This window comes from Rissa tridactyla, chromosome 5 (assembly GCF_028500815.1).
Source record: "Rissa tridactyla isolate bRisTri1 chromosome 5, bRisTri1.patW.cur.20221130, whole genome shotgun sequence".
Lineage (NCBI taxonomy): Eukaryota > Metazoa > Chordata > Aves > Charadriiformes > Laridae > Rissa > Rissa tridactyla.
The window spans coordinates 31117605-31143462 of record NC_071470.1 but is presented as its reverse complement, the minus strand read 5'-3'; the positions used below and the strand labels follow the sequence as shown (position 1 = coordinate 31143462).

Sequence of the window (25858 nt, the reverse complement as noted above, 5' to 3'; positions counted from 1 at the left end):
TTTCAAATTGTTTTGAGTATTGTGTTAATTCCCTAGCAGTAGTTTTTGCTAGAGTTCACTTGCAATATTTCTGAACAGTAAAGGGAATACTAAACCCCTGAAATATGATTGAGAATTAAAATGTCTTTTTTTTTTTCCTCTTTCTTTCTTTAGAGCTTCATCAGATGAAGGAGCGATACTCTTGAAACATGACAAAGATCTGGACTAATTAAAAGTTTTCCTATTTCAGGAAAAAAAGCCAAAATGTATAGGCCAGGGGAAACAGTAAAACGTCGACTCAACATGCATGCTCCTCCTCGGATAAGAAGCGTGGAAGTGGCTAGAGGAAGAGCAGGTTATGGGTTTACCCTTTCAGGACAAGCTCCTTGTGTTCTTAGTTGTGTTATGAAAGGAAGCCCTGCAGATTATGTCGGACTTAAAGCAGGAGATCAGATATTTGCAGTTAATGAAATCAATGTGAAAAAAGCCTCTCATGAAGATGTAGTGAAACTTATAGGAAAATGTTCTGGAGTCCTGCACATGGTCATTGCTGAAGGGATTAGTCATAGAGATTCATGTTCAAGTGATGAAGAAGTTGGTTTTTATGATGGGAAGGGGTGGCTGAAACCCAAACCTGACTCTAAAGCTCTGGGTATAAACAGAGCAGAGAAAGTTGTTGAAGAAATGCAGTCTGGTGGCATTTTTAACATGATCTTTGAGAATCCTACTCTTTGTGCTGGTAACGTGGATAATACTGCACCAAAACAAAGATCGTTTTCAGATTCTGCTGCTATTAGATTTGAAACTGGCAATGAAAGCATAAGCAATCCAAACCTACTGTCAAAGGAAGAAATGTCCAAAGTCCTGAATGATGATTCAGTTTTTAGAATTGGACTGGAAAGTGCGGAAGACTTTGGATTAGATGCAAGCATTTTAAATGTTGCCATGATTGTAGGTTACCTAGGCTCAATTGAACTTCCTTCAACAACCTCGAATTTGGAAAATGAGAGTTTGCAGGCTATTCGTGGATGCATGAGACGTCTGCGGGCAGAACAAAAAATCCATTCACTAGTCATGATGAAGATAATGCATGACTGTATTCAGCTCTGCAGTGATAAATCAGGTGTAGTGGCAGAATATCCTGCAGAGAAACTGGCATTCAGTGCTGTTTGTCCGGATGATAGAAGATTCTTTGGACTAGTTACAATGCAGACAAATGATGATGCAAGCTTGGCTCAGGAAGATGAAGGGGTTCTGAGGACATCTTGCCATGTTTTTATGGTGGATCCTGAATTATTTCATCATAAAATTCACCAGGGCATAGCAAGGCGTTTCGGACTAGAATGTACAGCAGATCCAGACACAAATGGCTGTCTAGAGTTTCCAACATCGTCTCTACCTGTTCTTCAGTTTATTTCTGTTCTGTATAGGGATATGGGCGAATTGATTGAGGGAATGCGTGCGAGGGCTTTTCTTGATGGTGATGCAGATGCTCATCAGAATAATAGTACAAGCAGTAACAGCGACAGTGGAATTGGAAATTTTAACCAAGAAGAGAAGAATAATAGAGTTCTGGTGGTTGATTTAGGCAGCAATCCGAGTAAACACATTCCTAACAGCATATGGGAAAATCCAGTAGGAAGGGGACAAAATCAGCCTGCTTCCCATTGGAATGGCTTTTGTCATGAACAAGAAGGAAACATTCCTTTAGAAGCAATTCAGAATGATAAGTCCCAAAATGTAAGCAAACACTTAAGTCCTTCTGCTCGTATTGAAGTTCCACTGGTTTCCTCCCGAAATTCAGTACCCCCAGCAAAGAAAAATGCTGCAGGCATAGGCAATCAAAGGTGGTTGCCTGTGCATGTTTTACAGGAATGGCAGCATGGAAATGCCAGTGATCAGGAGTCATACACTGATTCTACGGACGGTTGGTCAAGTGTTAACTGTGGAACCCTTCCCCCACCAATGAATAAGATTCCAGCTGACAGATACAGAGTTGATGGCAGCTTTGGTCAGCCGCAGTTAAAATCTCATAAAAACGAATGGTCTAAGAAGATGTTTTGCATGCAGAACAAATTTGGCCCTTCACACAGTATTAGGAAGTCTAAAGAAGATAAAAAGGTAAGAATATGTTGATACTGGTTCCCAGAAAAACCCTAAACCCAACACCCTATGGTATTATTTGCATACTAAAATTTAAACGTGTATTATATAATTTAAAAAATTTCAGATTAAGAACATAATATGGTTCTTTCTCCTTTGCAGAGGCTTTGCATATTCCTGTTTAATTGAGAGCAGCTCTGGAGTTGTACTGCTGGAAGTCTGTTAAGAGCTTTCTCACATTTCTTCTTGTCTCTTCATTGTTTCCAAATGTTGCAGTGGCATTACAATAAAAAGAGACATGACATTCTATCAATTTCAGTTCCTTCTGACCTCCAGCAGCAAAAGAATGGAAACAGTCTGGATCTTCAGTCTGGTTCCTTTTTTATAGGAGGCTGGCTTGCAAATGTTATTATTTTAGTGCCATCTATTTTTATAGAGATGTAGTCTAATCATTAGTCAAAAACTTGTGTTATATACTCCTAACTTTAACCGAAAAACACGATTTTGTTATAAAAATGCACTCCAGCAAACCTCTCAATACAAGTAGCATTAAACCTACATCAGAGGATAGTTGTTACTGGTGATTATGGTGTCCACTGTTAGGTCACAAATCTAACATTCTGCCAGTAAACTGTAATTCAAATTTTACTCCAAATTACTGCTTCATCTACTTGTTTTGTCTACTATTAGGCTTCTATAAACCAAAGCAAGAAGATTTAAAAAAAAGCGTGGGATGAGCATCCAACATAATTACAGACTGTTCCCTTTGTCACATACACGTTTTGCTATTGAGGGAACTAATCTCATGGGAGGCTGCTGTTGATAACTAGGATTCTGGTAAAGTGGAGGTCATTGATCTTACACTAAAAGAGTTAGTAGCAGAGTTGTATCTAAAACATTTGCTGACTTCAGGGCAAGTCAGAACCTCGTACTCCAAATTAGTCTTCAAGAAGCATTGTCCTTCCATGAGGAAGTCTTGCTTATATGATTGATTCAAGTGTCCATCATACCATTCAAATCTGTTTGAAAAAAATTTTTTTTCACCTGATTAAAAATATCCAACTGCTGCTCAAGTGGATGACAGTAGAGATTCATTAGTTGTTTCACACTGTTATAAACAAAATCTTTGCATTGGTATGACACTCAGACATAGATCTTTTGTGGATTAGAATGCAGAACTTCAGGACATTTTGGTTTCAGTGTGGAAAGAAAAATTATTTTTTATTGCTTTTGCACTGTGAAGCCAGTGCTCTCAGTCTTGTCTTTTAAGTCTATTTACTAAGAAAACAGGCATTCTGTTCTTTGATTAATAACAAATTTGTTTGCAAGACACATTTAAAATGTTTCTACATGGCTTTAGCATTTAGTCTCCTCATTAAGGCTACAGCACCTATTTTGCATTTTAATTTTGTTTTTCAATATTATTGAAGGCTGTTGAAACTGATGAGAAAAGCTCATGAAAGTCTTGAAATCATTTGCAAGTGTGAGTTGCAAGCACTTAGCATTATTCAGAGTAATTCATAAAGATGAAGTAGTACTATGTTCTCATCTTAAATCTTTAATGAAAATAGTCAGGGGATGTCATTATTGATGAATGTACCACTGTACTTCTTTAGGTACTGCAGAAATAGGGAAAAATCTATGTTTTTGCATATTAGGGCACTAACTTGCTTTCATAACAGAATGATATTCAGACTCTCTTTTTGCTTTGTGTGAAGAGAAGAGGTAAGACCGTCTATTCCAACCCATCCATTCAGATGGGTTAGATGCTGCCTTTTAGAAAACTATATGTCCTCATCTTCCTGTGACCTTTTTTAAGTGGTGAGAACTGATTTTACGCAGCATGCTCAGACACATTCCAGCCATGGAATAAAGTATACAAAGTGGCCCACATGGGATTACATTCATATTTTTACAGCCTAGTGACTGATTCTAGTGCTTCATTTGGCAGAGCAGTCTTTAAATTGCTGTGTAATTAAGGTGGGTTTTTTTTGTCTTTACAGTAATGCTGAAGGGTAATATATCCCATGAGTGGGAATGTGCAGAAGCCACTAGAGGGAGAAAAGGTTACCAAAGCTATAGTTTTTTTTGTGATGTGCATCCATATTGTGTACCATCTTCCTTGGAGCTTTCATTACATTGGGAAAGAACATGAGTTCCTGGATGCAATTCTGATCTAGCAGAACTGCTGTGCAGCTAAACAGTGATGATCACAGCATGAAAATATGCTGTACTGTACAGTACTAGTGGGGGGTAGAGAAGGGCATAAACTCTTTCTTGATTTTATAGCTGCACTGATAAAGCATTTGTGAATTGTACAGAACACAAAAGCAGATGTGAGAAAGCGCTAGTGAACACACATATTTAAAATGGCACTTTCAGAACTGGCCCTGGGAAATGTTTCTTGTGGGTAGCAAAAGGTATGGTGTTTCAGACTTCACGGTTACCACGAAGTAAACACATTTTCTGAGCTTTGTTTTCCCTTTAGTATTGTAGTCCCTTTAATGATGATGTTTTCAGCTCACAAATTAGAATTGTGGTTTATTTTGTAATAATTGGCAAAAATGCTTTTTAAATATTAATATTCTTTACACTACTACAAAGCATTCTAAAGTTCAGTATAAGTGTGACTAGTTGAAAAAAATTAAAAACGCCTAATTTGCTTCAATGTTACTGGATAGCATGAGGTTTTTTGTTTTACTTTAAAGTGTTGTAAAGAATTTATCCCTAAGTTACTGAACTCATACTTTCGCTATTGCTGTATTTTTTATTTTTTAATCTTTGGCTTTTGAAACGGTTGTTGTATGTGGGAAGAGGAGAACCAAATCAGGGAAATTTTAGTTCTATTCCACCTCTTCTGACTGAGATATACTGGAAGGTATCTCTGGCCTTATGCACCTCTAAAATTATTTCCTGTACTGAACTTAATGTTTCCCATGCTTCTTACAAGTTTCACGTGAACAGATTTCTATTGAAGCATCTTATAAAATTTTTTTGGGTCTCCTTGACTAGTGGGAGCCCTGCTCATGTTCCTGAAATTCACTGAAAAGGAAGATCGTGGAAGGTGGCTTTGAATCTCAGAATGACTAAGAATGATTTCTGGCAGCTAGAAACTTCTGAATTGCTCCAAGACTGATACTGGGTAGGGGTGTGTGGTCTCATGATATCTACTAGACTAGAGGATGAGGAGACTGGTTACGGTTTCAGTGGGAATGGAATCATTGTTGCTTTTTTGTTTGTTATTCCTTTTGCACTGTACTACTTCCTTTGCTCTTGCCTTGTTAGTTCCACCTTTTTCAGCGTCCCACTAAGTTTCAGTTACCTACTCATCCTTTTGCATGATTTTGGGTTACACAAAAAAAAAAAAAGCACCATAAGCAATATGAAGACATCAGGGGATGTTAATATTGGCAAGGGACTTGAGAAATTGCTGACCAGGGAAGCATTCCTTCCCCTCTAGACTAAATTAATCTAATACATTTGATTTTGTTCAACCCTCACACTCTGTTGTCGGGCTAGCGCCTGGCCAAAAATATGTCTACCCATTACTGTTTTAAATTAAATTTTACTGGGAAAATACTCCTTTTTCCACTGGAAAGCTTCATAAAAGTCAGTTTGGTCTTTGGATTTTCTCTCGATAAGGACAGAATCTTAGGCATTGACCTCTCAACACTTTTTTTTAAAAAAAAAAAAGAAAATAAAAAAAGAAAGTCTGTTTTAATATTGTGGAGGCAAGCGTAACATTTAAGATCACAAGAGGTTTTACAACCTGAGCTTAATAGCTAGTATTTGGGTACTAGGTTTATTCCAAGTGAATGTGACCAATCTATTACAAATTAATTAAAAAGCCTTTTAAAATTTGGGGTCTTGATTTTTAGAAACCCTTTTCTGCTTCACATTTGTTGTAAGACTTCTGTCTTGACCACATTGTTTGTGCTCATGAAGAGTGAATTTGTAAATTGATCCTGTTTGTAGATCTTAGAGGAAGAAAAAATAGATAATCTCATTGTCTGAGAGTCACTGGACAATAGTATTACAAATACTTTTTTTTAACCTTAAAACGTATCAACTGCTTTGTAACCTTCATGACTTAAGCTACTGAGAATATTGTAAAAATGTAGAAGAGAGAAGAAAGGTAAGCAGTGCTGTGGGGTTCACTAATGAATCTTTCCTTGCTAATATATGTTCTGGGTTACTATTATTGTTATTCTGTTTTGATCAGAAGTTTAACTATAACTACTTCATAGTTGTCTTTGTTTCTAAAGCAAGTATTACTGAAAAAGTTATGCTGTTCAAGTTAGAAATGGAATAGTTGGGTTTTTTGTGTGAAAATTTACAATTTTCTTCAAATATAAGAATTGCAGTTTTTAATGTTGGTAACTGGATGGTGAACTAACTGAAAGGCAGATATTTTAGATGCAAAGACAATGTTGGCAAAGCTGTGTGGTTCCCATATTTGTTTTTTGTTGTATAATTACATGTTTTTTTCCCTTTCCTCTACAATTCTGTTTGCTCACTAGCTTAAATTATTCCACCCCAGCTGTTTATAAAGCAGAATTAATGGCAGCTGGATTGCTATTCTTATGCAGTACAATTTAATGTTAACCATTGGAATTATAGGCTTTGATCTGATTTGAGACGTATGTATACCTTAAAGAGAACTCAACTGAAATCCCAAACACCAGGCTGGATCTGAGAATGTGCTAACATGAATTAATCTGCGAAGAGGCATTTATATAAAATAGGTCCTCTGATACATTTTGCTATGAGAAAATGAAAAGCAATTAAATGTTTAGTAATTTCATGCAGCCTTTTCATATGTCATCTTCGAAAAGAATGTTTTAAAAAAAATGATAAGTTCTAGGATCTTTTAAAATGTATCAATAGCCAAAATAATGCTGGGTGCTTCTCTCTGAAAAAGAAATTAGATAAAATCTGGACAGTAAATGTTGACTTTGTGAAATTTTCTCATTTCAAATTTATGTGCTAGAGATCTAGAACTTTTCATTACACTTGAATTTAAATGTTTTCTAGATCAAGTGTGGGTTTGTACTCCAGTTAACATCATGACAATTAAGGGGAGATGCAGGCATCTAAGGATTTCTAAGCTAGTTTTGAGTTGCAAAGTCACCGGAGAAGGTAGCATCTTGAGAAACAAAGAGAAACAATGAAGAAAACAGTGTGGAGAAAACTAATTAGCACAGAATGAATTGAAATAATGCAAAATGGCTTTATTTTAAGTATTAAATGTAGAAGCTTTGATATAAGAGATTATAAAATTATTGTCTGACCTTTCAGTTGTACAAAGGTACAACTTGCAGTTGTGAAATTTAGAGAAGAAAAGGATCTGTAAAATACCAGTTCTTCACTGGAGAAGAAATAGATCAATATGGAATATATCAGTATTGTGGGCCCATGCAAACCTCATGAAGTTCAACCAGGCCAAGTGCAAGGTCCCACATCTGGGTCATGGCAATCCCAAGAACAAATACAAGCTGGGCGGAGAATGGATTGAGAGCAGCCCTGAGGAGAAGGACTTGGGTGTTGGTGGATGAGAAGCTCAACATGAGCCGGCAATGTATGCTCGCAGCTCAGAAAGCCAACTATATCCTGGGCTGCTTCAAAAGAAGTGTGGCCAGCAGGTCGAGGGAGGTGATTCTGCCCCTCTACTCTGCTCTCTTGAGACCTCACCTGGAGTATTGCATCTCGCTCTGGAGTCCTCATCACAAGAAGGACATGGACCTGCTGGAGCAGGTCCAGAGGAGGGCCACGAAGATGATCAGACGGCTGGGATCTCAGCCCCTCCTATGAGGACAGGCTAAGAGAGTTGGGGTTGTTCAGTCTGCAGAAGAGAAGGCTCCAGGGAGACCCTATAGCAGCCTTCCAGTACCTAAAGGGGGCCTGCAGGAAAGATGGAGAGGGACTCTTTGTCAGGGAGCGTAGTGATAGGATGAGGGATAACAGTTTTAAACTGACAGCAGATAGATTTAGATTAGCTATTAGTAAGAAATTCTGTACTGGGAAGGTGGTGAGACACTGGGAACTAATAATATTTACTGACATTATCTACTTGAACCTTATAGCAATTAAATCACATTAATGAGCAATAACAATGGCAGCATATTTGAACCTTCTACCGTAGAGCAGGTAGCCCCTCTCCTTGTATGCTGTGAGAATAATAATTCCAGAGCTGTAGGAATACAGGAATGGAGGAACTCTACTGATTCCTTGCCTGCTACCACCAGCAACCATGTCATATAATCCCTTCTGTAAATATGTGAACCTGTATCTTAAAATGAATTAGGTGTTTAGTCCCCAGAATTGTATGAAGAGCTGCATTACAGATGGGATTGTCTATAGGATTGCTTCAGCTCTGGGACCCCAACACATAAGAAAGACAAGGACCCATTGGAGCGAGTCCACAGAAGGGCCATGAAGATGATCAGAGAGAGGGCTGGAGCACCTCTCCTATGAGGACAGGCTGAGAGAATTGGGGTTGTTCAGCCTGCAGAAGAGAAGGCTCCAGGAAGACCCTATAGCAGCCGTCCAGTACCTAAAGGGGGCCTGCAGGAAAGATGGAGAGGGACTCTTTGTCAGGGAGCGTAGTGACAGGACGAGGGGTAATGGTTTTAAACTGAAAGAGGAGAGATTTAGATTAGGTATCAGGAAGAAATTCTTTACTGTGAGGATGGTGAGACACTGGAACAGGTTGCCCAGAGAAGCTGTGGATGCCCCATCCCTGGAGGTGTTCAAGACCAGGTTGGATGGGGCTTTGAGTAACCTGGTCTAGTGGGAGGTGTCCCTGCCCATGGCAGGGGGGTTGGAACTAGATGATCTTTAAGGTCCCTTCCAACTCTAACCATTCTATGATTCTAGGAACAAAAGTCTTTAATTAACAAAAATAAAGATGGAATTGCTAAAACTTACCTGAAGTGTCTAAACAGAAACATGGAAAAATGGAGCTTCGAGAAAGACTTGAAAATTAATCCCATCAATAAAATGGCCATTAAGACATCAATAAGTTTGCAAAGATAGTATCAGAGAAGGATGTTCTACATCATTCTATCTCCAAACCAAATTTTATCTCTTTTAGACAATCATGTATTATCATACCTTCCATACACTTAGCAGCTGTACCTTTGAAAAACATACGTTTGCACCCTGCCTTCCCTTCCACCCTGCCTTCTACAGGAACAATATTCCATCACTTTACGATGTTGGAAAGGTTTTTTTTTATTTTCCAGTCTGAAATCTAGTCATGGCCACCTTCTACCCATTTCTTCTGCTGTTAATGTCTCCCTTGTTGAAAGTGACTGTTTCTTCAATGTTTAGCTTTTTGTTTGTGCATAGAAATCATATTCTCTTTCGGCTTTCATTTTGTCTGATGTAAAGTGCTTAGTCTTTTAGTCTTCTGGGAAGTAAAGTTTTCATTCTCTGGATAACTTCAGTAGCCCTTTTCTGAAACTACTCTAGTTTAAATTCTTCTATCTTAGAGCTGCATGACCAAAATTTTATAGTCTTTCTGTTCCTCTGCAATTTCCAACTAATAGGCTTCCAACTCATACAAGATACTATTATCTAGTTATACTGAGAAAATGATCTTACTATTCCATCTGCATTAATACCATCAGCATGCGGGGGTTTTCTGTTTGAAAAGGGCTTAGGATAGTACTGAAATGTAGGTGATCAGTGTTTTGTGCCTAGTATCCTTAGTAGAGGAGACAAGCAATAAATTTCATTTACTTGGATGTCCAATGTGACAGGACAGCCTCTTTTCTATGTCTTCCCAGAGTGCATAGAGATCTTACATGAAATTTTACATCATTCTTGATGATATGATGGGCTTAACTGCCATTAAAAATGCCACTGTAATGGTTAGAAGGCAGTGAAACGTGTCATTATCATATGATTAGTAAAGAGGTGTTCTTAAAAGTGATCAAATTCATTGACCAGTAATGGTGAATAATACCATTTGAATCCTTTGTCATAATGGTGCCAAAAAAATAAAAAATCATTACAGGAATTTGCAATGTAATTAAAGCCTGTGGAAAAGTTGTCTGTAAAGTCTGAATGATGCTAGACTTTTTTTAATTAACCCTCCCCCACCTATTCCAGTTTTGTAAGGTGATGTTAATCCATGATGATGGCAGCAGCGCAGGGCAGCCTGGAGAGTTTTGCTTCATTCTTGGTTAGTTCCATAGCGTATGGAGCCCTCTGCCACAGTGTCCCTGCTACTACCCCAGGACTTACTGCTCCTGTTCCTCTTATGGTCCACGGGACTGGACCACAGCAAGCTCTTTTCCCATTTACCTCCTGGATTCTTTTATCTCTTTAAGGGTACGAGAAGTCCTGAGCCAACATAGCCCGTTTTTCAATCCATCCTGTTCTCAGGCACCAGAGACCCTCACTTTGCAAGTCATGCAAGTCTGCACTGTCAGATTTTGGGTGGAGGAGCATGTGAGGCTGGCTGATAGGATGAGGGGTAAAGGGGGTCATGGCCTACAGCCTTGCCTGCTCTGCATTGCTCTGGTGGGGTGGTCACTCAGCAAACAGCACCCATAATTGGGAGAATGGGCACTTAGGGATGGTAGTGGACAGCAGAGGAAGATTAAGCCAAATGATCCAGAGCAGAATTTGAGACTAATGTTGATGACAGAATAGTATTTGTATCAACTACTTTGTTCTATGATCCTCCACGACTTTCAGTATTTTTTTGAGATTTTGTGCACTGACTAATATTGGCATTACTGTGGCATCCCTGTTTCCCAGCCCTTTTCAGAAGGGTCTAAATCAGGAACTGTCTTTCTGAAGTCTTAAACCTGTGTTATTTGTAAATATGAACTGCCACTCCAGACTGACCCTTCTGCTGTTTAACATCTGAGAGTAAATTTGGCACGTTTTGAATATCCACAGAAGTTTCAGATTATATTATCTATGTATCTGGGTTCTCAACTATTATGCACTTTACCATACAAAGTCATAGAGTCAAACCTAAAAACAGTGAGTTTTTAAAAGCTTCAATAGCTGGAAATAGGAGTAGGACAAATTAAAATTTGATGATTTTATAGTTAGTATGATTAAGCTCTGTGACACATAGAAGGTTGCAAATATGGTATTAGCTGAGCTCCTTAAATTGAGGCCTTTTAGATGGTGCTGTTCCTTTTTCTTTTTCAATAAAATCAGTGAATATAAGCACCTTCCTTTTGTCATGTGCTTCTTAGAGGCAATTAATCAGAAATAAGTACTCAAATTGAGACTACTTGTACGGACAGTCATAGACAGAGTTTTTGTTAAAAGAATTTAATTTATTGGACTTTTTGTATAGGGAGATGCTTACCTGGGGAATTGACAAGAGTGGTTTAGCTGGACTGTATAAGACTCCCCAGACTGTTGTTTTGGTGAAGTTTTCTAATCCAGCTGGCAAGCAGTCCCACATGACCATTCTAGCACACGCGTGGTCCTTTTTTATTATCATAAATAGTTAGGACGGAGGACAGTATACTCATTCCATTTGAACAGGAGGAGGAAGTAATTTCTATCAAAATTACTATGTACCAGTAACTATATTTTTGGTTTAGAGCTCTTATAACTTTGTTCATGACATTCAATTACTTAGGCTTTTTTTCCTCAAACATTTAAAAAAATTATTTCACTCGCATGCTTGAGAATCTTGTGAGATTAGCTTTCATTGTGAAAGAGTTTTTAAAACAGCTGTCTGTAAATGTAGATGATCGGGCTTGTTAGTATTTTTTATAAACTTTTTAGAGGAGCTTCCCTTCTTATATTTTACATTTCCCTCTTCCTCCTCTTCCACACAGCAGCCAAAATCTTGGTCCCATAAGATTCAGCCCCTTTAGTTTCCCCTCAAGGTCACAAACTGTAATGTGTTTTCCATGAAAAGATTAAATTTGCTAGATGTTGTAAAGCTGGCCTAAGCCTCACGGTTTTTCTTTCTCCTTTTTTTTGCCCTTTCTGGATTCCTGCTGCCAGCTCCCTGTATTATTTTGTTGTCAAGGATGCTTGAACACCTAGCAAAAATCTCCCACTTCCTTAGTCTCTGGTACTCCAAGAGCAGACAGTGTTCTTTCCTTGCTACCTCCTTACTGCTCCTCCAGCTTTAAAACTCTTGTACCAGAGCAGAGGAATTGCATTGTTTTATTAGTTGTATCCATATATTTGGATGAGAGGACAATGCATGTTTAACCATAGAGAGGCACAAAGACTATGTGGTACAAAATGGAAATTTCAGGTTGTTACGCATGGCAATTTGTTAAAAAGTTATAGTACTTGATAAGTGCATTTGCTGTAATATGAAAGAGCATGATACTGTTCATGCTATAGCTGGGAATTTCTTTAAGCTAATCGAAGATGTTTTCTAAAGGTGTTTGGTTTCTTTGAGTTCTGAATAATTGATAAGGTTTCATCAACTTGCTTCTGTGCACTCAAGCTCCAGGTTAGAGTATCGTATTGACTATCATAGTTTCACGTTGCGTTTCTTTGGTAGTACCAACTTTGAGTTCTTGTCTTGCTCAGGCCAGAGTAGGCAGTGAGCATCGACTGTCTGTGGATGTGCATTAGAAACAGGATTATTTCATTTCGTAAACTATAGTTTATTGTTAGTGGAGATGAGGGGGCAGCCTGCTGCAGTCTGGGAACTGGCATGAGTGGTCAGATTTACATGCAAAGTCCTTTAGCTAGCACAGCTGCTGACAAAAATGTTGTATGAAACTACTGCCTAACTTGTTTATCAGTTAAAATTGCTTCTAAAAGTCTATTCTTTTTCTTTCTGCCTTTAAAGAACTAGATTTGTGCAAGTCAGCTTGTATTGGATCATTTTTGTTCTTTCCCTCTGTTTGCAGTCTAACGTGAGTCAGGTGCTTTTTCACTCCCTCTGTCTTGCTAATACATGAAGTACAACATTTTCCACTTTCTCATTTGTACTCCTCTTGTACAGCTTTCTTCTTATCAGCCAGAAACTGTTCTCACTTGGTCACATTCACAAACTGCTGCTATATCAATCCTCCTCTGGTGACTTGTTTTTAATGCCTTTCTCGTCAAGTAGATTAGGAGGTAGCTCATCCACAAGGCCAAATAAGCAAGTTAAAAATTAAATTAAAAAAAAAAAAGGTATTGAAGACTATAGTTTGGTAAATCATTTATGGTTATTTCAGGGGAATGTATTTGCACTTACCATTTCCTGTTAGCCTAAGGAAAAGGGGTGATCTAGTCATATATTAAAAAAAAATTATGCAGACCCGTTCATTGTCCTGCTTTTTCTCTTATGATTATGCATTGAACTGGTATTTAGTCCATGCTAGTTTACAATTTTTACTTTGTTATAAGAATAGAAAAAGGAATGGATTTTTTTATAGCATCAGTGTGTTAATTCCTTTAATCCTTTGTTTTTCCTCACCATCTGCCAAATCATAACAGGATAAAGGCTTTTAGAGGTACGTTCTTTTGTACTTGCACCGTAATAGGTAGTAGTAGCAGCGTTGTAAGTATTTTGTATGGCAAAATACAGAGGATGTATTGCTGTAGCACATGCTTTTCACTAATCAACTTGTTTTCACAAATTTCTGGGCTTTTCTGTTTGTTTCTGCCTTCCTAAAATGAGGACACTTAGTGAAGTATCAGATGGACTTTGGTTTCTAATACTGTTCTGTGATAGGATTTCTTAAATTTTCTTGAATATCTAGATATTTTTAGAGTTTTCTTTTATAGATTCAGCAACACAGTGTTTCTGGAAGAGAATCTTTAAGATACAGTAGTAAATAGTTCTATGGGTTATAGGCAATTTGTATTTAAAAAGACCCCCAGCCCAATGTTCACATAGCAAAATTCAGTGTTTTAGTGTGAGAGCTAACAGTGAATGAAATAGCATTTTCTTGTTGTACTGTTAGTATATACAGTGTACTGTTTTGAATTTTTTTAGGCTCATTTAATGTTTTTTAATACCTGTTTAATAGTACAATAAAGTATGACAATTTCTTTATGTCTAACAGACTGCAAAATTTACATTAATATTAGTCATTGCAATAGTGATCTCTCTTTGCTCAAATACTGTGGATTTCTTTAGCCATGGTGATTAGTACATTCCAGTTGCAATGGCTGTTCTCTTTTCAAGTAATGGATGCTTTTATTTCCAGCTCTTCAGAGTCCTGTGGAAAACATTTGCCAAAATGTTGCTGCTGTTTGCTTAAGCTATGTGATTCTTTCTTTATCTGTGTATGCAAGGCAATTTTTTTAATTGATCCGCAGAAGGAGGTCTGCCTTCATAGTCTGAATGTCTGGAATAGAGTCAAGAAAGGATGAAAAGGGAGACTTCTCAGCACCATTACCAGGAAATTAAATACTTTGTGAACTGCAGTCGTTTTTTTTTTTTTTAGGAATGTCTTCCTTAATTTCCTAGATTATTAATTTGATTCTTCAGAGCAAGGAAGAGATTTTTGTCAGTTGAAAACGTTTTCCTAATTGCAATTTTTATCCAAATAGGTTGAGGAAATGGTTACCTCAGTGAATTTTTATATTTTGTAATCGTTTCTTAAGCACTGTTTTATTCTTAGGGTCTTTTTTTTCCTGCCCTTATCTCTACCATTCCATCCAGGATTTAGAAGTGAGTTTTGTATAAGAATGTCAAAAACCTTCAATAAAAATTTTGATTGGATACTAATTTACTGTTCCCTTTTCTACTACCACACAATTTGCAAGTGTTTTTTGTCCACTCTCCCTCTTTGTCTTTGTTTTGCTTTTCACCACAAATAGGTAAGCAGCATTTATTTCTAAAATGAGGCATCTGGTGATAATTAATCTTATCTAGAATCTGCTTCTCAGTGGAATCTAATTAGATTTGTCTTCAGGCAGTTTGTTCCTCTTCCTTCAATTTGTAATGTTACTGTTTCAAAATCTTTTGAGTGTATGTTCTCTAGTTGTATGTCTTAACTTCCCAGGATCACACACGGCAATCCCCACTATTACTTAAACATATACTGGACAGTTTATTTTCTTTTGGGGCTGCATTAGAAAGAAAAGGGAAAATGTATTTGTTACTCAAAATAGATACGACTGCTATTGATAGGTTTTTTCCCTTTGTTTCCTTTCATGAAAGATAAAGTTGTCTGAGGAATGCATCTTGTTTTGAGAAATACATGAAAGACCATTAAGCAAAATCCATACTGTGTTAACTATTTCATTAGTTTCAAAATACCTGTTGTACTCACACTAATGATGTCATTAATTTCACTAGCCTTAGAATTTTCTGAGCTGTTTGTAGTCTGATAATTTTTTCACTAATTCACAGATTAAAAATTTTAAAATTACAAAACTGATGTGGTCATACTTAACTAGTGGTGAAATCTAGTAGTTGTACACATATATTCAGGCTGCTTTAACAGGAACACACTCATATAGGAGAAGCCATGTCAGTGTTTTGGTATGTTATGCAGTAATAGTAATGGATACTGCGGAATTTAGTCATGGGTTAATGTGGAGTTCACTGTTTGACACAGGTTACTGCATTAGGTATAAGCTGTCAGTTTAGACAGCAAAAACCACTGTGACTGTAAGGTAGTCACCAAGGGTGACCCACCTGGATGAACAGGTGATTTTAAAAGTTGCTCAGAAAGACAGGCACTATCCTCATTCCAGTGGGTGCTGTCTGTGAATGTTTACAGAGAGCAACTTTCCTGTCTTCACATTTAGTTGATCATTTTAGCAAAAGCCATTTTAGCATGTTTATACTGCACTTGTAAATGTTCTTTTAAAAACCTTAGAAGCTAATCTCCAGTTGCTAGATTTCTAGTTTTCCGTGGCAGAACGTGCCCAATTTTCTTCTCAGCCAATAACCCCCCCCCCCCCCTTAGTAAACTGAAAACTCTGAGGGGAGGAGATTTCATGTAAAAATGGATCACTTTTAATACTGAATGAAGAAGCTGGAGTTTCAGCCTGTTGCAGTGATGAACCCTGCTACATACTTTGGATCCAGACTCCTGTATACTGTGTTAAGTCTTCACAATTCTATGAGCTTGTAAACAGTCTGTTGTGAGTGCTGGTGACAGTCGGAGCCCTGTTGCTGAAGAATAGTGTTGACTCCAAAGGAATAAGCAAACAGGCAGACAGCTTCTGTTGGATACCTTATCTTTTATTGCAGTAAGGAGGCTGTCTAATATTCTTGATGCTCTTCTCTACTTTGTATGAGGGGTTGTTAGCATGAGACTATAAGAATGTGAAATATATGATTGTTCTTTTTGTTAATTTGATGTATGTAGACTTTCAAACAACTTACCAAAGGGATGCCAAAATATTTCAGAATTGAGAACACAGCAACTTGTCCAAAGGAAGAAACAAATACAAATACAAAATTCAAGAAATATAACAAAGCTGCCAATAAGCAATTTTAAAAGTACTAATAAATATATTTTTAAGCTTACTGTGATGAAAAAAAATGCTGAAATAAAATAGAAGAAAATTTACTCTGAATTAAACTCCGTTATTTTCTAAAGCGAAAAAGCGTTGGAAGACAGGGAGGAATTTTCCCTGCACTGAATGTCGTTACAGTGAAAGGAATCCAAAATTTCAGGCACATAATCACAAGTTTTCATAATGTAGTGAGTTTATGTACATCTGCTTAGCACCAGTCACTAACTGTGTGCTTAGTCTTAGGTTTACTTACACTTTGCCAATTAGCATAAACTAGATATGTACATGCTGAGCTGTTGTAGCCTAACTGACATCTGGTGACTTTTTAAGGACAAAGAGTATGATTATGGGGAAGAGAGAAAGCCATTAGATTTAATTATTGCAGCACCAATTCTAGTCATGGAACATCCAATGAGGTAGTTTCTTTCCACAGAACAAAAGTTCCTCCATTTTGTACTGTGTGATTTAAAAAGTTTAATTCGACAGTAGGAAGCCTTTAAAAAAAAAAAGAGTAGTGAAAGTAAGATATTTAAAAGTGTGGAGAAAGATTCCAACAGAAGCTGGGTGAGATGATTTCTAGGATGGTAATTTTCTATAGAAAGAACAAATATTTTGACATTGTAAATATTTTCCATTAAGACACTAAAGAGCTAGAATGGTCTTGTTTTTAATTAAGCTCTGTATACTAATACTGACATGTAGTATTTGTAAACTTTAGCAACCTAACTGATGACTCATGTTTATACAGTGCCTTAATGCTGAATATTTATGATATTTGACTTGAGACTGGAAAAGTCATAACTTTAACAATTTTAATACGTGATTTTACAGGGGCACGGCAAGTAACCAGCGTCCTGTTACAGGTTTGCAAGTCCATCTCCTTGGAATTCTGTACCTATCAATGCTTAAAGTTCAGATGCTGTCGCTATGACCAGCAATGTACTAAAATTAAAGAAGTAAAATAATAATAATACATATTTCCTGTTTTGTTTAGGGTGCAAAATTTGGACATCCAATGGGATTAAATCAGGCTCCTCCCCCGCGTTCTTCTGTTCGAAGATCATTTGGAAGATCTAAGCGATTTAGTATTACTCGGTCTCTGGATGACCTTGAGGTAATCAGCTTTCACTTAAAACTTTCTAAGTGAGTCCTGGAGAGGAATTTACAGTAGTTAATGCTGATCATTAATGAAATAAAGTAATATCTGTAGTGTAATAAAGTTACTAATCATTACATGACATTTTTGTGAGGGGAATAGAGATTTCAGGTATTGTCTGACTTTTTCAGTGTTTCCTTAATAATTTACACTGATGCCATCAGTGACCATTCTTTCTGTGGGAAATTTTAACTTTATTTTCCCCACCACAGTTGTTCATGTAAAGCAAAACAATACAGTTTTGCTGACCAAAATGTTCATCATATCTTAGAAATCATTGTATCATGATATCATATAAAAAACCCAAATGCTTATCATACTTGTTTTTCATTAAGCTGATGATCATGGCATTGAGAAAATTTTGGGGGGGGGGAGTTAAAATTTGTTGCTGGAGCAGCAGCAACTTCCTAAGGAACATAGCTTACTGAGTATGGAAAAGTTTTAAAAAATGCTTAAATAGGTTTTTACTCTTTACATGTCAGCCGTTGAGAAAAGGGAATTCCTAATCAGGTTGGTGTTGGTCATTGGTTATGGTGATTTTGGGTCTTTCTGAGGGTAATATAACAATGCTGTTTCACATCTGGTATAACATCAGCTGATGCCTGGGCCCCAGGGGCCAAACCTTATTGATTCTGGTGAAAACATGGAATGAAAAGCCATCTGAATTTAAAAATATGCTCCTCCTGCTCTGCTGAGAGCCTCCCTCAACCAGCTGTAGGAATGTGGCTTCATTTGTATCTTATCTTCTTGCGCACTTCCTTGGGAAAACCTGACCCATAGTGATGTGAAGGCAAATAGAGACATTTTTCCCTTACCCCTTTATCGTGCTTATCCGTAAGAACATTTGTGGTTGGGAAGAAACAAAACATATGTGCAGAGCTCTTGGCATAGGAGCCATGTAATGCATATTATACTGCTCTCTAGCATGGGAGGGAATGTGGCACACTGATTTCTCTAGATGGGAAGGAGGTGTTTAAAAAGCGTTTGAGATGGGAGGAGGAAAGAAGGAGATATTCTGAGTTTGGTGCCATGGGAAAATGTAGGAAGAATGGCATTGCACTGACTCTGAACTAAAGGAGAGGGGAGCTCAGTGCACTGGATTTTTAGGGAACAGAATATATGGAAGGAGCTTCTGGCGTTCTTGGGGAATGCAGGTAGGAACTGTAATTATTTATTTCTCAGATGCTTTAAAGGACATTTAATACAGTAATACAGTAAGTGCATAACTTTAAAAAACAAAAAACAGAGCAAGATGCTCTGGATAAAGTTGTTTGGGAGCTGTCTAGCTACATCTTCTTCATCAGAAAACAGCAATTCTTCTAAATTAAAAAGCTTGCTACTATATATTACCAGTTTTGACAGAATTTCTGGTCACAGTAAGAGAGAATCCTCTCAGAATATGTAAGAACCTAGTGCACTTGCAATAGGAAGAACGTGGTTCAGCCGCGTTCTTCCAGGTTGAAATTTCATAGAGATTTATGTGTGTATCTCGTATTTTGAGAGAGTGTTTTAAACACTGTTGTAGGAGCTGTTTTACATTGCATAAATATTCAATAAAATAGGGATGTGGTACTTAATTTCTGTTAATTTCAGAAAGATGTCATAGGCACTGGCCTAAAAAGTCCATTTTTCTCTCATTATGTCTTAGTTGATATTCATTATTGTATATAAATTGAGTAGCACCAACAAGAGGGGTTGAGAGGCTCTCTGTGTTACCCAGTGTCCTAATTAGGATGGGGAAACTTACATTGTAGATCATGGTATGAATCGGAGAAAGAAACAATCTGTATCAAAATCTGTATTTGGATGAATGCCCTGACTACATGTAGCTTTTTGGGTGTGGATGGCTCTCCATCAATTGCTTCTTTTCACTTTGAAATCTCTTTTTTTTCATCTGCATGTCATTAGAGAATGATATCCTAGCCACCAGGAGAAATACCAACGCAGAGAAGAATTTAAAAAACTTCATAAGTAAGATAGTGTTGAGGTGTTTCAATTTTGGTTCTAACTTTAACGTTGCTACTGCAGCACTTTTCCCAAGTACTGTTACATAAAGTGTAGTAGAACACAATGTTGTTCGTACACATTTAGATTATCTCAGGCCATCTATTTAGAGTTACTGGAAGAGGAAATAACAATACCAGGAAATTCTTAGAGACTCCACCTTTGGAATAATGATCATGGACATATTATATAGGCTACTTAGTTTCTTTTGTATTCTTTCCAGTTATCTTAGCAGAATGGATAAGATACTAACCCAAACATGAAATTTGAAAATGAATATGCTTCTCTCAGCTTGTGGGTTTGATTCCTGCTGGCATCCAAATTAGTCATCTAAATTGAGCAATATAAGTAGGTTCCATGAAGTTTCTTTTATGGGCATATGCTGAACACTGTTCATTTGCTTATAGGTCTGAAGAAGATTGTATTTGGATTTTTTGTGAAGTATGAACTTGCTCCTCTTGTCTTTGGACCTGTAGTTTGTGAAATGCTAGCCGTCAGTTTTGCTGTCTTCTGCCATAAGGTGGCGCGATTTCTTTGCAGTTTCTTTTTAAATCTATCCAAGCATAAAACATATTTTTATCGATATTATTTTAGTAAATAAAAATGTATTGCAAGATAAAATGTCACCTTTTCTTTTAAATTCTTTATTATTATTATCTAAATTGTTGATTATGGCTGGCTATACATGCAGAGACAATAGTCTTATAAGGTTAGAGTTAGCTGTAATGATATAGTTGCCCCCCCTTAAGCATTTTCCTCTTACCTGCAGAAAGTGAGTTGTACATAGGAAAAACTAGGCAAGTTTGTAGGATTAACCTCTAGATGCTGTTTTTACTAATAGAACCTGTATACAAGATTATTTTAAATCTGCAGGGATCAAAATAGGATGAGAGTACAAAATTAATGGATGCAGTTGTACTGAGACTATTGTATGGGAAACGTGTCACAAAATGCACAATTTTATTTCTGAACTGTGGAAATTGAGCTTATTGATACCAGGGCTGAATATGAATATCTTGTAAGTTGGAACTGCATTCAGAAAATTAGTGTGTCTGTTATATACCTTAATTATGTTGTTTTCACAAGAAATGTATTTAGAACTTTTTCTTTATTAAATTGCAAGATATTTATTAAGAACAGACACATTCCTATTTTGTATTTATTACTAAATTTTCCTACATGAATCAACTGTCGTTATGAAATAATATCTGTTAACAACCATATTAAAATTCTGTGATTTCCACCAATTTTACTTTATAGCATGCTTGCTGGTTCATATTTTTTTTTCATATTTGCAAGGTGTAGCTTAAGCTAAATGGAACTTGCCATGATTTAGGATTATTTGATATTTGGACTGGTAAGAGAGCATTACCCTATCTTTCTTCATACTTTTTTTCCCTGTAGATAAGTGCCACTACTCTCATCCTCTTGCACGATTCTGTCCCGGCAAAGACACTGTTTATAGATTTATAAACACATTAAAGGTGACTCTGTGAGACTGCAGAGACTTATAACACTGCCTTTGTAAAAATTTACATTAAACAGAGTAATCCTTTTACTGATGAACAGTTTTGGAACCAGATTCCATACACTTTCGACTGTAGCTCGTTCTGTTCATATCTTAGTTTTTCTTGAGGTCTGTAAAAATGGGGGAGCCTTGCAGTATTCCCTTGAAGACAACAAATTTAGGTTCCTCCTCACCAAGGAAAACATTCAAAGCTGTTGTGTTTCCTGAAAATCATTGTAGCACTTGTACTTTTGGTATTTTGCAGTGGTTAAAAATAAGGCAGAATATTATCATGAGAGATGTAATGAATATTGTTAAATAATCTTTTCATGTAGAGATTTTTGTAAAATTAAAGATTATTTTATTCTTTTAAGTAAATAGCAGGACAAAAAAGATGTGTGTTGCTGCTTTTCTTCTGGTCCTCATCCCGCTTTGGAAACCTTGAAGCTATATCCCATATGAAAAAGAACATTTGTTGGATCAAATTTCTAGAGTTTAGTAATTTTTCAAAGTTGGAATGTATCATATATTCCTTTTAAAAATCAGTGTGAGGAATTTTGTGAGAATGTTCTATCTTAATTATAACCATTAATAATGTAGCATTATTAGCTGTTATTATAGATAATAATGCTTGATATTTTTTCTGTTTTGTTAATTCCACTGAAGCAACTTTTTTTGCATTTCATCTGCTAATTAAAAGCGTACAACGCATCTCTTTGGTATGAGGTTTTTATACTAATGAATGACATGTCTCTGCTGGATATTAGCTTTGGCATCTGTGGGTGGCAAAAACCCCTAAATGCTCATTTGACTTAATAATGAGTTTTTAAGTGGGTACCTGTCTTTGTTTGACTTATTTAAATAATCAGACAAAGCTTACACAGGGAGATAATAGCTTATATGAGACCAACTAGTATACTAGGAAAACCAGACAAGAAGAGCTAAACATGCCCCAAACTTTTCCCACCCTGTCAGTTGATCTAATAAAAAGTATTAATGCGCCCTGCAGAGCTTGCTTCACTGATGTTCTTAGATCATCACCACAGCCACAACGCCACCACTGTGGCTACTATAATTACGTGATTGAAATCAAGAGGCCTCTTCATTCTCAGCTTATATTTGTGAATTTAAAATTTGAAAAGAATGTACATTTTTGCCTTAGGTTTCACCAATTTTTTTAAGCTATGATAACTCGCCACGGGCTGCCAGTATACACAGGTTCCACCATGTACAACCCTTAAGTATTGCATATTTTGCATGTATTTTGTCCGAAGTTTTATCTAAGATGTAACTGACCAATTGACAATTTTGCTGTCTGCTTTCATGGAGGTGGAGAAAAGGCCAGTTGTGAAATAAAACTGCATGCAAGAATGAAGTCTCCATTTTTGTATGTGAAAGGAAGTTCTGTATTTCTAGCATGTTAATAATAGAGTTCTTAAAGGGCTACTCCTGTCTTACATACATACATTCTGAAGGCTGAATGCTAACACAGTCCAGCGCCTGGCATGGCTCTTTGGAAGCCTCATGGATCTGTGACCACAGCCTAGGTTTTGTTTCTTGTTTCCCTTTGCTAGGACCTGTCTGGTGTGGCTCGATGGAGGAGCAATGACTGACAGATCCGGTTTCTTGGAGTGTGCCACCAGGGGTCAGCTTTTAAATCAGTGCGAAGCATAAGATGTATGCTTAGTGATTTTACAGTCACTTGCTATAATAGCCCAGACCCTCTTGTCGAACTATAATATATAGCTTTAAATAGTGTAAGTTAGTCATTAAATGTTGATTTCTTTACCTTGAATTACTGTAGCGTATGTGGTCATGGGGCTGATCCATAAGGCATTGAAAGCATGCAGTGGTTTTTGCAAAGCATTCTTCTGCTCTGTTCAGACCTTTGACTGTTACAGTCCTGGCTGGAGTTGTTTACCTGCTGTGCTGTATAGTGGCTGCACACCTCTGCTGGTAAATGAAACACTGCCAGGACACGGGGGCAGGTGGGGGATTGCAATGTTTGTACTGTCACAGTGTTAGAGTTGTCATTTATGTGGCTTCATCCTGGGCCAACTACTGCATTTTCTCAAATGTTTTCAGACATGGTTTAGATGTTAGCCCTAATAGCTATTATCACTGTGCCCAGCAGGCAGTTTGGACGCAACCACCTTTATTGATAGGAGGTTGTGAGACCTTGGTGGTATGATAGTGGCCAGAAAGCACCAGTTGTCTTTAGAACTACGCAGTAGCTTATGGCAATATTTATTTGACTAGTAGTGATATAGTGATATAGACAGAATGTCTGTAGGTTATTGTCATCTTGTTCTGGATGATGCCTATGGTGACCCTTAGTCTCTTTTTTTTTCTTTTTTTTTTTTTCTTCTTTTTTTCTGACGTCATTCTTAATGTGCTTAAAAGATTTACAAAAACATCATTCCTCTAGACTGCTCTGTTAAGAATTTCAAACTCTTTTCAGTGTATTCTAGAGGATTTTCTCCAGGCTTTTGCTTTGGCATGTGTGATCTTATCAGGTACTTTAGTTATATCCATTGTTACTACCTAAAGGAGTTACAACATCATGCTAGCGCTATACATTCATTAATTTTTTCCATGATTGTGCACTGGCATTAACCTTAAGTCTTCGCTGGTATTTTATACTGTACCATAATGTTTAAAAATTATCAATATATGCTCCTAAGTTTTCCTTACATCTGTAGACTTTATCATGGAAAGTTCTTATGTTCTTCACACTGTTTTTTAAGGTGTCAGAGGCACAAAGGTGCCTTGGTCAACAGATGAGTACAGGTGTCTGTAACCTCTTGTTTATCATGAATTGGAGATATTTATCTCTAGATAAAATCCAGAATGTTAAACTGTGAGATTTTTTTTTCCATACACTGAGAAAAACAGGATTTTTTTTATTTTTCTGTGCTTGCAATTGGTAAAGTGACTGTACTTTTGTAATTTTACTGTTTACTCTTTTCTGCTGCTTTTGGGATATTTTCTTTACTTCAGATTGTGGAGAAATTTGCCATATAAATTTGCTTGTAAAAGGCTGAGTAGTCAGAGAATGTGCTGAGAGCCAGAGCTCATCTCTGCTTTCTGAGGTGCATATGGCACTGCTCATCACGGCAGTGCTCATCCCATACTTTGGTGCCTCAGAAGAAACCAACAGTGTTGCCTAGGATGGATTCTATAGGGAATTCAGTCCCCATATGTGCAAAGACGGTTGGCACTGTATGGAGAAATTTCTTCCTGAGGAAGCAATCAGTACATTGTCCGACCCTGTCATTCAAGTGCTGTCCAAGCCTTATTGCCTCTGGGCTTGGCTCTCCAACACAAGCCAATTTCTGTCACAGATCCAGAGGCACAGTATATGTTTTCAGGGACTAGATGAGAACTTGAAGTCTGCTTAAATCCTCAGTCAGCAGGCCTTACTTCTTGTCAGTAGACAGTTTGGCCATTCTTAAGACGTGTGATTAAATGGACACAGGTGAATTCATAAGCTTCAATGTCTCTGATGCAGTCACCTTTGTGGAACTACAAGGATCAGCCAGGGTGAACAAGTTAGGGTAACTACCTGAAGTTACAGAGGGGTCTTATCCATTAGTTCAGCAATATAAGGTATCAGACCTTCATTTTGGGTCTGTTCCTTTGGTTCTGGTTTTTTTTTGTGTAGTGACGAAACAGTCAGTGCTTGTTGGATTGGGACTCTTGGTAGGCAAGCAACCTCTCAGGGGTGTCTTTCTCCATAACCTTTGGTACCTAGCATTCTTTTAAAATTGTGCTTGCTCTCTTTGAACTAAAACTCTTTGCTTTCCTGGGTCTAATTCATGAGGCGTGTTAACCACCTGACATTAAGGCATAGTAATAGCTTACAACACTGGGGTCTGTTATTGAAACCTAGGATTATTTGCTGCTTAAGGCTGGCCCTTGCTTCAATTGCTTGTGTTACACTTGTTGATTCAAGAGCTTCTTTTAAGGCTCCTCCCAAGAAGGTGGGCAGTGAGGTGAAGTTATTCAAGGTAGTAAGGACAAGAGCAGTCTCTGAAGATAAGAGCAGGCTGCTTTTATAAGACTGGATGACTGGACAAAGAAATGGCAGGTGAAAATGTATGCAGATAAATGTAAAGCAATGCAAATGAGGCAAAATAGTCCTAGCTTCATATATCAAATGATATATATACGTCTCTTAGCTGACTGTTTCCTCTCACAAGTGAAGTCTTTGAGTTATGAGACAGTTGCATGAAAACACCACCTCAATACAGTAGCAATAAACCAAAATCTTATATTATGAATTATTAGGGAAGGAATAAAGGAAGAAGAACATAATGATTCTATTGTATATATCTATGATTTGCCCACAGCTTGAGTGTTATGTTTTGGTCTCTCTATTTCAAAAAGGCTACAATATATTAGAAGTTGAAAAGGTTGAGAAAGGCCTAACAAGAGTACAGAGTCATGGTTGGCACAGAAGACGTAGTTGGGATTGACTGCTTGCTGTCTCCTTCAGGACAAGAAGTCAGCTCCATTAATTAAAGGTAGCTGGAGCCAGGAGCAAAACAAACAGAACACGATTGTTCATGCAGGAGGTAAGTCGGTCTGTGGGACGCCCCACCACTGAGTGCTGTGGATGCAAGAAATTTGCATGTCCTGCGGGGAAAGTGGACAAGTATTTGTAAAAGAAAGCCACTGGGGATTATTAA

General features: G+C 37.3%; 1 protein-coding gene across 3 annotated transcripts in view; it reads left to right on the top strand.

Annotated features, from left to right (window-relative positions):
* The window catches only part of RGS12 (regulator of G protein signaling 12), an 88905-nt gene that overhangs the window by 6182 nt on the left and 56865 nt on the right, over nucleotides 1-25858 (top strand). For all 3 annotated transcript variants that reach the window (XM_054203237.1, XM_054203236.1, XM_054203238.1), the window contains exons 2-3: nucleotides 154-2100; nucleotides 17495-17614. In XM_054203237.1, the coding sequence (XP_054059212.1) occupies nucleotides 244-2100; nucleotides 17495-17614 (1977 nt within the window). In that variant the 5' untranslated portion in view covers nucleotides 154-243. The remainder of the gene's footprint in view (nucleotides 1-153; nucleotides 2101-17494; nucleotides 17615-25858) is intronic.